This window comes from Brachyhypopomus gauderio, unplaced genomic scaffold, assembly GCF_052324685.1.
Source record: "Brachyhypopomus gauderio isolate BG-103 unplaced genomic scaffold, BGAUD_0.2 sc51, whole genome shotgun sequence".
Lineage (NCBI taxonomy): Eukaryota > Metazoa > Chordata > Actinopteri > Gymnotiformes > Hypopomidae > Brachyhypopomus > Brachyhypopomus gauderio.
Window position 1 is genome coordinate 2,069,840 of NW_027506876.1, and position 12,661 is coordinate 2,082,500.

General features: G+C 39.1%; 1 protein-coding gene across 1 annotated transcript in view; it reads right to left on the reverse strand.

The window, feature by feature from the left end:
• Positions 1-1,964: 1,964 nt before the first annotated feature.
• ebf2 (EBF transcription factor 2) overlaps positions 1,965-12,661 on the reverse strand; it is a 33,562-nt gene continuing 22,865 nt past the window's right edge. Inside the window, exons 7-16 of the mRNA XM_076987215.1 lie at positions 8,464-8,545; positions 6,754-6,895; positions 6,357-6,487; positions 5,978-6,104; positions 5,676-5,764; positions 4,904-4,969; positions 4,526-4,703; positions 3,727-3,912; positions 3,376-3,543; positions 1,965-3,292 (exon numbers count right to left, since the gene is read on the reverse strand). Of these exons, the coding sequence (XP_076843330.1) occupies positions 3,261-3,292; positions 3,376-3,543; positions 3,727-3,912; positions 4,526-4,703; positions 4,904-4,969; positions 5,676-5,764; positions 5,978-6,104; positions 6,357-6,487; positions 6,754-6,895; positions 8,464-8,545 (1,201 nt within the window). The 3' untranslated portion in view covers positions 1,965-3,260. The remainder of the gene's footprint in view (positions 3,293-3,375; positions 3,544-3,726; positions 3,913-4,525; positions 4,704-4,903; positions 4,970-5,675; positions 5,765-5,977; positions 6,105-6,356; positions 6,488-6,753; positions 6,896-8,463; positions 8,546-12,661) is intronic.

Consider the following 12,661-nt stretch of genomic DNA (forward strand, 5'->3'; position numbering starts at 1 on the left):
ATTGATGATTAACCAACACCGGAGTACCTCAAATACCAGATGGAATGTGAAAAAGAAAAAGAGGAATTACTTATGATCCAAAGTGTACCATGTCACCTGTGAAAACTGATGATTTGTGCATGTGCAACTGCTGGTGGAACTGACTCCCTGGTCTTTATTGAGAATGTGACCTCACGTGCCAGCACCAGGGTGAATTCTGAAGAACGTAGAAGAGTCTTCTGCTTAGATCCAACCAGACACCTAAGAACTCTCTGAATGATATGGCCCCTGTGGAGTTCTTTAACACAAAACAGTGGAATATTCATGACAGTCCATGTCAGTCATCTGAACTGAACCATTCTGTTCACACCCACAAGGCTGTAAGCAAAAAGTCCATGAATCAAACAGGAACTGAAAATGTCTGCATTACAAACCTGAGAATACCTAACGAATTAATAAACTCAGCATCAACTTTAATTAAGATTATGTTAATTTCCTGAGTACTTATGGTCCCTTGAAATACCCTTTAAAATGTGTTTATGTCCAGTTATCTATACACTGCACAGTCATTGCATTTTATGCAACACTCATTTGCAAATCACTAGTTATCTAAATCTATTTGAATTTAGTAATTACCGGTATCCAAAAATAGGAAGCAGTATGAAATCTCTCTATATGGAGGCCACTACATAGTTGAACTCACTGTGTTATACATATATAATGAAAGACTATTCATTTGAATCAGTGTGTACACAAGAACAAAACTAAGTGTTCAGCTGACTCTTAAGATCCTTTGAAAAACCACTACCTTAGATCAAACCCTGTTGTCATTGTTGGCTAAGAGTCCTTGAGAAATTACATTTGCTTTATTCCCAATGGACCATTACATGAAGCAATGTTACATATGAAAGTAGTTTTTTATATTATTTACTTTGGATAAAAGTTTAATTATTTTATTGTTTTGTAGGAATATAAATATTTCATTAATTCTGTACTAAAATGTGTTGAGCACAGTGCACATTGTTTCATGATTCTTTCATCAAACTGGTAAAATCTGAAATTCATTATAAAAGATAATCTATAAACAAAAGACCCAAGAGAACACCATATGCAATATGAAATCAAAACTGCTGATTATACAGGTGAACAACCCCTTTGAAATAATATCACACCTTCCAATAGTGTTGCTAATAGTGTTGGTAATGGTGTTGGTAACAGAGATGGTAATACTGTTGGTAACAGTGTTGGTAACAGAGTTTGTAAGAGTGTTTATAATAGTGATAGTAATAGTATTGGTAAAAGTGTTGGTAACAGAGTTGGTAAGAGTGTATATAATAATGTTGGTAATAGTGTTGGTAACAGAGTTGGTAATAATGTTGGTAACAGTTGGTAATAGTGTTGGTAATAATGTTGGTAATAGTGTTGGTAATAATGTTGGTAATAGTGTTGGTAATAATGTTGGCAATAGTGTTGGAAATAGTGTTGGTAATAGTATTGGTAATAGTGTCGGTAATGCTGCATTGAGTTTCTCTATAATTTGTCGTTTCCTATATAACTTGAAGGTAAATAAAATATTTTATTTGTATTTGTATGTTTTGTGTATACTATATAGAAATAGAACTGTAAAATGTGGACTGCTATTTTCGGAACCACCTAATGGAGGATGGGTTTCCTTTTGAGTCCTCCCAAGGTTTCTTCCTAATCCCCACATAGAGAGATATTTCTTGCCCCTGTCACCCATGGCTTATTCACTATAGATCTGGACCAATGCGTTTGTAAAGCTGGTTTGCGACAACACCATGTGACTATTTGGTTATAAAAATGTCAAGTACACAAATGAAGTTCAGCAACAAATTGTTAGACTTCTGTCTCAGAAATGAAGGAAACAGTAAGAGTCACATGACGTGGGTTTGGCAATTCCAATGGGGCTAAAAATAGTACAATTTTATAGAAAAACATTAAAATGGGTTGAAAATTTTATTTAGTCAGTGAAATCTTGTAAATTGTCATTTTTTATTTGAATTTGCTGACTTTTCTAAGCTTGGTGATACGAAGTCTGTCATAAATGGATAATGAGTCATAGTTTAAGCCTAATCATGTTCTGCATAGTTCTGGGGTGGTGGGGATGGAGCACTGCTCATTACACCTGAATGCTCAAAGCACACTAATGAATCTGGTGACCATTCAGTTGGCATCAGTTATGTACACGGCATTTATGAACTAGCCTTTCTGAACTAGAACATTTAGCCTGTAGCTTTATATACAGTAATAACTGCTGTATGGACTATGCATTAAAACTGGCATGCTTTCTCAGAATATATAAAGCTCATAAAAGGTGTCACCCAAATAATCAAACAACAAGACATGATGTTTGTGCTCTTGAAATAAATACCCTGGAGCAGTACACAATGCCACACTGTAAATTGTTTAAAAAAATACTACATTTTTGTCTTCTAACAAAAAGAACTCCAGGTAATGCTTGGATTTAAAAATGGCACACTAACAACATTCATTATAAAATTGTAACATAATAATGACAACATAGTAAATGTTCATGACAATTACAAATTGGATTGAAAAGTTGTTTATATTATTAATTAAACTAAAAACAATAACTTATATAGCATTTTTCATTAAATAAGACAATATATGAGGTCATCAGTTCACAACCCTGGGAGATACAAAGTAAAGTTTCCCTTATTTTAGAGCTATGAAATAAAAATGTCCATGTCTATAAATGGAATGTTTCATTATAATCATTGTAAAATGTCTTTGTGAAGTTTGGTCTCTGAAAAACGTTAGAAAAGCTTTGGACAGTCCTCTCAGGGATGAGAACCCTGGTTGTTCGAGTGTGATGAGAACCCACTGAGCACATGACCCAGAGTTCGCTGATGCATAGAACAACAGCTTTGAATGACTGATGGACTGGTGAAGCCTCTGTGAGCTCAGGAGAAGTTACAAGGAGACGAAAATGTGCTCTTTTCTGCCTGTGTCTATGAGGAAACCTTTTTAGGTGACATCATACTCCTGGCACCCTGACTGAAACTCCTCAAAGCTTTCTTTTCACCCAGTTGTCACATAACAGAGTCTTCACCACTCTTCATCTTCATCACATCACATCATCACATCCCACTGCTTGCTATCATTTATAATTCACATCATTCTATCGCTGCAGATGCTTTGTGTGGAATGTTGATAAGTATATGCAGCAAATCATTAGGATGTAGAGACATCACTAGTCTCAGCAGAACATTCGCTGGATGTGGAGGTCTTTACAGGCTCTACATTGGTGGAACTACAAGACCTGTCATTGCTGGAAAGGGAGGAAGAAATAATAATATTAGAAATGGTTTTATGCATGCACATATAAAGGTGGGAGGTAATGTAACATCTCACCTCTGAAACTGTTGCCCCCTGAGGTTGGACAAGCAGGTGAAGGGGAACCTTGGGGTCTCAGGACCGGGGCAAAAGCGCTCTTCTGCTTGGCCGTGGACGGAAAGGAGGAGAAGGGCAGAAGAGAGGAGGAAGAGCTGGATCCTGGTATAGTGGGACTAGATGGCATAACTGAAAAAGAGGAAAGAAAGTATTAGAAACCGAATGAGACCTTTTAGCAGAACAAAGATCCCCCAATCATCCAAGAATAAGTTGATGATGACGACATGCTATCCATTCATTACCACTGGTTGTAAACTATATTAGGATTTTTGGGAAGGGTGTTAATTTAGAACAATGACAAAGACCACTTACTGCCGTAAGGAGAGCTGTTTGGAGAGGCACTGCTGAAGCCAGGGGACCCAGGCATGCCCAGGCTGCTCATGGGTACGGCCCCGTACCCTCCACTCATCCCCCCCCCGGACCCGTAGCTGGACTGCTGTGGTGTGGAGGCAGACGGGTAGCCCCGCGGAGACAGACTGGTGGGATTACGCATGTAACCTTGGCAAGAACACAGAGACAAATGGCATTTGTTCATGGACTTCTTTAAAATCATTTTTTTATAGTTCTACCCAATAACTATCTGAGTGTGCAATTAAATACAAACTATGGTTAACATGAATGCCATTGATACACAATATATAAAACATATAGAACAACCTTTAGAATATATCTAAAGAAAAATCTAAATAGATTAGATTATCATTATTTTTCTAATTGGTATTATTATTGTATTATGCATGCACATATAGCAGTAAAAAAAATAGAAATAGATCCAACAATAAATAAAATACACTGTGGAACAAAGTGAATTATCGTAACTGTGCTATTATCTCAATTAGGAAAGTATCACGACATTACATTATGTCAACAAAGATCTGTCAACTAACATAACACATAACTAACGTATGGTTCAGGTTATATCTGACCAAAGCATTGCTTTAACATCAAAAGTAACACATTTTAAGCATTTGTGTAGTTTCATATGAAATATTGTGCTAATGTCACATAGTTTTATGTACACTGTTAAGTCAAATATAAACTATTGTTCATTGCTACATGTAGTATAGTCAGTTGATCTTGCGGAAGGTGCTTGTTTGTGTTGTGTTGTCACCTTGACCACTGGTTGGTCCTGGCTCTCCGATGCTCACTCCCAGCTGAGAGGGATACGAACTCAGTCCCATCACACTACCATGTACTGGGGAGCTGGGCAGAGCTTGTAGCTGACTGTGGGGCCGTGGGACGCTGTATAAAGCCTCAGCAATGTCTGCCGCCCTCTTCAGTAAAATGTCCTACAGGCAGGAGAAAGAAGAAGGAATTGGGTTAAACACTCTCTACTCCTATATGGTTATACACTCTCTACTCCTACATGGTTAAACACTCTCTACTCCTACATGACAGTAGTGAGGTCAGGCAGGAGAAACGTGTCCTGGAGATCCAGAGTATTGCACAGTTTGGTATAAATCACGATACATCGTCAGTGAGTTGTTACCTGGTTACTGTGGCTGTTTCCATAAACAGCCTCGACTAGATCTGCTGCCCTTTTCAGTAACATCTCCTAAACAGACACACAGATTCAAATCTACATACACATGACTAAGTATATATGATTTGGAGGTTCTCTGAGTATAACAGATTTCTGACATACATACACATGACTAAGTATATATGATTTGGAGGTTCTCTGAGTATAACAGATTTCTGACATACATACACATGACTAAGTATATATGATTTGGAGGTTCTCTGAGTATAACAGATTTCTGACATACATACACATGACTAAGTATATATGATTTGGAGGTTCTCTGAGTATAACAGATTTCTGACATACATACACATGACTAAGTATATATGATTTGGAGGTTCTCTGAGTATAACACATTTCTGACATACATACACATGACTAAGTATATATGATTTGGAGGTTCTCTGAGTATAACAGATTTCTGACATACATACACATGACTAAGTATATATGATTTGGAGGTTCTCTGAGTATAACAGATTTCTGACATACATACACATGACTAAGTATATATGATTTGGAGGTTCTCTGAGTATAACACATTTCTGACATACATACACATGACTAAGTATATATGATTTGGAGGTTCTCTGAGTATAACAGATTTCTGACATACATACACATGACTAAGTATATATGATTTGGAGGTTCTCTGAGTATAACAGATTTCTGACATACATACACATGACTAAGTATATATGATTTGGAGGTTCTCTGAGTATAACAGATTTCTGACCTTTGCCAGTTTATCAGGGTCTCCAGGATGTCTGGGAATGACCTTCTGGAGTCTCTGGAAACCATAGTCTATCGTTGGCTCATTCAGTGCTGGAGAGAAATGAAACATGCACACTGAAACATGGTGGCACATAGGAACAGATATGGATATGGATACAATACAAACATTTGTATCAAAATAAGTTGTTGATAGTGAGTTGTAATGGTTTTATTGTTCTACCTGAAGCCTTGATCAACTGAAAAGCAAATTAACCAATACAACTACTGAAGAGTATTTATTCACCTTCGTGTTAAACCACCCACCTGTGTAGATGAAGCGGCCTGGTGCTCCCTTGCAGAACTGCTTGGATTTGTAAGAGAGTGTGACTTCCACAACCCCTGGAATGTGTCTTGGTGGTGTCTGAACTCGGATCGCATGGGGAGTTATTAACTGGTAAAAGCAAAAAGACGCAGATAGCAATCAAGGTCATTGGCTCAAAAAAACCTTTACCACATCTCACACATTCATACATTTACAACAAGTAAATATGACCAATTTGGGTTTAGAAAAATAGTAACTATACCAATCAATATAATACCAAATTAAATTTATTAGAATCATCAGTGAATTGGTCAGAATTCTGATGATATTTTAGAGTTGTAATCAAACTAAACATATCAGCTGAATGATCGTATTTCTAACCTCACTCCATACAACCATGCTCCCAAACACCACTTGGAGGCCATCAAAGAAGTTCTCGCCAATTATGATGACCATAGCTCCTCCACTGGTCCAGCCTTCACTTGGACTGATGGCTTTGATACATGGGGTTGCTGTTTATGTGGAAACATACAGATGTAAATGTAATACATGTCAGCAACATATTCATGTAGTATGTGCACCTTCACAGCCTTCAACACCAGGCCATGAAACTATTTACACTGGCTTGACATGTACAGGACTTCACTAGACAAAAATAAATAAATAAACCAGTTCTGCATAGTTCTGGGGTGCTGGGGGTAGGAGCGCTGCTCATAACACCTCAATGCTAGTAAAGGATGTATTTGAGAGTCATGTGCTTTGGGATTTCTAGAGTCACCGTATTCCATGGTGTTCTCAAGTGATTCGCCTGGCTCCAGTCGCCGTGCTCGACGGCCATGCTTAGAGTTGTTGTGGACAAACATGTTATCGGATACAGCGAGAACATGACCATCCACACTGACAGTGCTGGAGAGAACCACCTGGGGAGGGAACACAAACAAACAGATTCCTTAGATGGTATTTGGATACCATCATTTGTTGCAAATATGTGGTATGTTCCATTCAAACAATGACACAGTGTAGGTCACAAGTCATGAAAAAGTGCTTGTCCATTCCCCATATGATATTTAATACCTTTTCTACATCTTCCCTTCCTCTCTCTCTCTGCTTACTCATTCTGGTCCAAATGGTCATTCTTGGTCTATCTATCCTCTATTGCTCTCTCTCTCATTGTCCTCCTTTCTGTCTCCCCATCACCTCTCTCTCTCTCTCTCTCTCTCTCTCTCTCTCTCTCTCTCTCTCTCTCTCCCTCATTCTCTCTTCTGCAGTTTATCAACAGACAGTGTGGAGGTCTCTGAGGTCCAGCCATTCCTCAATGACATCAAACATGTGGAGTGAATCACCTCCAGATTCTTGATGATACACTGACTGATGATGCTTGTGTTACCTTAGTTTTGCTTTTTTAATTTTTTTTAACCATGCCAAAGCTCATAAATATAATTCATGCATGTGTAAAGGCATTACTAGGATTACATTTGGCCCAATGAATATGGATATTAGTCTCATGTGTATGTTATGTGTGCGCATTTGTGGAAACGCAGAATTTATGGTACAGTAGGTGGGAGAGAGAGTGGGATACAAGTATTGATACATGTGGAGAATTACGAGCATATGCGATGAGATCAGTATAGCTGCCCAAATGAGCAACAGGTCAAAAGTGAGAGTGCCTGAGGGATAAGGAGAGGAAGATGAAGAAATGAGTGAGAAGAAAGCAGATCGTGAGCAGGCCAAAGGTAATCTGGAACTTGGAAATACTGCTCCTGATCAGATAGACTGGGGTGGGTGGTTGTCCTGCGCTAATGCAGTTTTCTACTTATAGGTGACAATGTAGAAGTGTGCTTCATATTCTCAGAATTAATAACTGTAAATTCTCAACACAGGCCCAGCAGCAAGCTTCTGTGCATGGATGATTAGAGGTGTGGGACCCTCATGGAAGTCGTTTCTCAGCATGTGTCAGAGGGAAAGAGTTAAAACAAACATGGGGAAAGAGGAGAAGAAGGGAGCAAGGGAGGGCAAGAGGAAGAGATGTCAGATGGGGGGGCTCCGGCAGTGAAAGACGGCTGGGAGGAAGTGAGACGGGAGGGTCCCCAGTGAGTACTTCCTGGGTCACAGAATCTGACCTCCCCCATCTGGAGCCAATCACTCAAATCTTGACAACTTCCTGAAACATCTCGGCTGATTTCCTGTGATTTTTGCATCTCACAGTCTGCTCCTGCCTCCCTCTGGCCTCCTCTTTGCTTTCTTTCTTTCAGATATAGTGCTTTTACATTCTCCATGCACTCAAACCAAAACAAGGCTCTGTTTGTCTGGCTTCTGGGTGATAGATACACTTTAATTATGACTGTATATAAGAGATGCTCAAGTATAAAGGTCTTGATTACATTTCAATTTTAATTTAAATTTAATCTTAAGGCAGTAGTTTTGTGTGCATCTATTGTACAGCAACTATGAATGAAACTTTCATGTGCAAACTAGCTGTGTTTTATACCTGGAACCTTCTCATGTCTCTTGGGTTCCCTGCTGTCTTCAGACAATTTTGGTTACACTTGAGGAAAAACTTCAAGAAAAATCTGTAGGGAACAGAAGGCAAAGGCAGACTTTTAATACATCTGTTTTTAAAAAGAGGTTTACAAAAAGTTTCATGAAAAGCTTGTCAGTGGATCATTGCGAAATGATGTCTATAAACTAATCGTGTAGAATAATCATGAGAAAATGGAAATTTGAGAAAACAAAAACTGATGGTGATATTTGCCAAAAGTCCAACACTAAAATCTGACTGAACTGGGTATATTTTAAAAAATGGACTCAAAACAGCAATGCAAGCCCAAGGGACATCAGTATCCCACAATGCAGTGCCTGAAACTCCCATGGGGCAAGTCTGTGAGTCTGTGGCAGGCAGAGCAAAGAGAGAGAATCATGTATATCTACAGCATATTATATTCATTTTGAAACATTTTATAATGACTGTATATGACAGTGTGTTCTTAGCTGTGAATTCGTGTGTGTGTGTGCATGTGTGTGTGCGTGTGTGTGTGTGTGTGTGTGTGTGTGTGTGGGTGTGGGTGTGTGTGTGGGTGTGTGTCTGTGTGTGTGTGGGTGTGTGTCTGTGCGCACGTGTGTGTGTGTGTGTGTGTGTGTGTGTGTGTGTGTGTGTGTGTGTGTGTGTGTGTGTGTGTGTGTGTGTGCACGCTTCACTGAGGTAGACAAAGGTGGCACTAGGGGGATATATGGGATGTGTGTGTGTGTGTGTGTGTGTGTGTGTGTGTGTGTGTGTGTGTGTGCACTAGGGGGATAGATGGGATGGAATCGAGTGATGGAGAGGAGGCAGGTAGATGAAGTAAAAACTAGAAGTGGGGGAGAAGAGACTTAAATCCCAGGAGTGTGTCGTCCAGCAATATGGGACCGCTGCTATGGCAACCCAGCTCTGCCGCAATCCCAAAGTCCCCAATGTAAGAGAAGGAGGACAGAAGAGAGAGAACTGAGGACTAATATTCTAGCAAAGAGAGCGAGAGAGCAGGAGAGAGGGGCAAATATATTTGAATAATTAAAAAAATTAAACCATGTAAACCCTCTCTGTATATGACAACATTTTGTAACACTCTATGGAGGAACCTGGACATACTAGAAATGGTAAAGAAAAATACCTCCAAAATGTCTTTTGGTAGTTTAGCACTGACACTGACCCCCTCCGTCCTGAATGGCACCAGTCTCGCGAAATGCCCCAGCTAACAACTAAAGTTTAACATTAATGCTGCCCCATGCCTCTTAGCTTGAGCTATTTTGGCAATGCACCGTTAATATTGTATTGTTATTGGCAGGGAGTGATTATGATTTGTGATTTTGAGCTAAAACCTCTGCTCCTCTTCTCCTCTCACACAGAGAGAGAGAGAGAGAGAAAGAGAGAGAGAGAGAGAGAGAGAGGAGGGGAGAGACTAGGATACAGACACACATACAAACTGTAGACTCGGCTGACTTATCATTAGCAGTGAAATTATTTTTTATGACTTAATAATAGTTGATGGACAGAATTGGCTAACAGGTCAGGAACCTTCATGGTGGCCGAGCAGAGAGTTCTCAGTATGAAACTGCACAAACATTTATTATGGCTGTTAACTAACAGAAAGACACACTGGAACATGCACATACAGGGTCTATTGCAATTATACCAAAATGGCCTACATTTGTCTTTACTGATTGACGGATTGTATTTTAACAGCCTCTTATTATGGAGACAGATTTGCAGCATGAGAGTATTTGAACAAATGAAGGAGACAAAAATTAAGCTGTTGCATCCAAATTCAAGAACTTTAAAACTGTAATGCAAGATAACTAGAAATGAAGTGACATCCATTGGCCTGTATTCAGAATATGTGACTGTCTGGCTTTGTGTCCTCCATTTTGAAGGAAATACCAGTGTTTCAGAGCAGAGAGACATCCGCTTCCTCAGAATTTCTTTAATCATATTTTTTAATCCCTAGTACCTTCCTCACAGACACCTCTTCCACAAAGTCCTTCTCTCTCTCTCTCTGTCTCTCTCATTCTCTTTCAACCTTTCCACTAAGTTGGTATAATTATTCAGTCCATTAGTTGGACACCCGTGCTGTGCACCTCATATTTCTTCTTTCAACTGTGTCCACTCGGTCAACTCTTCACCCCGTACAGACTGAGCCGCGAACAGCCGCGAACAGCCGTGAACAGCCGTGAACAGCTGCGAACAGCCAAAATTAAAGCACTTCGTCCATGCACACATTAGCATGCATTAGTCACTTCCCCCTCCTGCCCACTTAGCATGCAAATCTACCAGCCTTAGCGCCTCGCACCTTCTGCCACGCAGCCATTCGCTGCATTATAATTAGACCCAGCTTGCATAATTAATTAGGACTCCAGGACACCCCCCCTTATTACCACACAACACCCCTGCCCCCACCCAATCTCAATTGTGCTTTGGGGGGAAAGTTTAATATCAACAGTGTTTGTTTTGCATTGTTGTGATATTGAGAATTAAGGGTGGGGGGGGGGGGGTTAGATCTAATAGTCTAATGGTTAAGATCCAATGGCTGTTCGGTAGTATAAATCAGTAAATGTAGATCACTTAGTAATAATGTTTTAAGGTATTGTCAAAGTATTTTAAGGAAACAAAAATTTGATTTACACAGTTCAACATAGTCAAACAATATCTTTATAATACATGTATTCATTTCTATTATAACTAAGAATACTTTTTGAAACTGATTGAATTACATTAATACTAAAGATCAGGAGGTTATAATTGAGTCTTTGTGAATTTACATTTGGAATAAAAGCATATGTTTGCAGAACTGAAAACCCCATTCTGAGCTGCAGATGTCACTGTGTGTATTAATCTATACTGTCAGGCAATGGTTGATCCTTTCGGCACCTCTAGGAGCGCTTGTTACGGGACAAAAGGTGTGTTTGAGTCTTAATCCAGGGGATGAGTTTCACCGTGTGTCGGGGGAGTGCCTCTGCCTCTGCTTCACTTCTTCAGAGTAAACACGAGTCTCTCAGGACTCTGCCTGCTCAGAGTGACTTGATTAACTTATCCTAAGTTTTAAGAGGCCAGTAATTACACTGTCCATGGCACAAAAGGGCATTCAGCAGACTGGATCACATGCCAGCTGTTCTGCTCATAGCCCAGAAACCCAGGAACTCAGGAGCCCAGGAACCCAGGAACCATGCACACCCATTTCACCAGTAATATAATGACCTCCATAATGCCTATGTGTAGTGTGTGGAATCAAGTGATTATCATAGTCCTCCGTGTATGATAAAGCACCCTCAAAAATGGCTTGGTTGACCATGTAAGGCATTTTATGTGTTTTAGAGGAAGTGCATGCAACCTTCTGCCCTGTTTGATGGCTAAATCAATTTAGGTTTATGCCCTTTTTGTAAAAAATATCTGTGTCATAAGAGAGCACAGAGAAAAGTCAAATGGGCACGATATGGTTCTTTATCTGCAGCCTTAGTTTACATAACAAACATACTTACATAAATCCTTATATTGAAGTTATTATATTTTAGCATTTATGTTTCATATTAAACAAAATATTATAAATAATGAAGTAAAGTTAAGGACAGTATGTGACCTGCTGTACTGGTTAAGATGCATTCAAGAAGTTTATGACAAAGCACATTTGTGAGTGGCTGTGGATAAGAGCGTTTGCAAAATTTCCAAAAATGTAAATGTAAATATACTGTAAATATGTTCCCCTTTGTGAGTGAAATTATATCATTCAGTAGATATTAACAATAGAACAAATCAGAGCTAATGCAAGGAAATACAAAAGTAATTTTAAAGAGGTTGTTATCATGGTGTAGGCCATTCTAATACCTACACACATTTTTCCAGAACAACCAAGTTTATCATTCTAAAGGGCCATAAAACTGAATTATTAAAGTATCTCCATAAGGTGAGGTTATAAATGAAAAAAGCATAAAAAATCATTCAAATAGATAAATTGAATAAATAGATATTGTTACGCTTCTGAAGTATGTGAACTATAAAAAAAGTATTGCCCAAGAAGTCACCAAACTCAGTCTATGACAGGACCATATGTGAAAATCTAGAAAAAAGAAAGAGAGACAGAAAGAGAGACAGAAAGACAGACACGGAGAAAGTGTTGGTATTTTAGATTCAAGATCATCACTCATCAGAATCCCCCACGTCC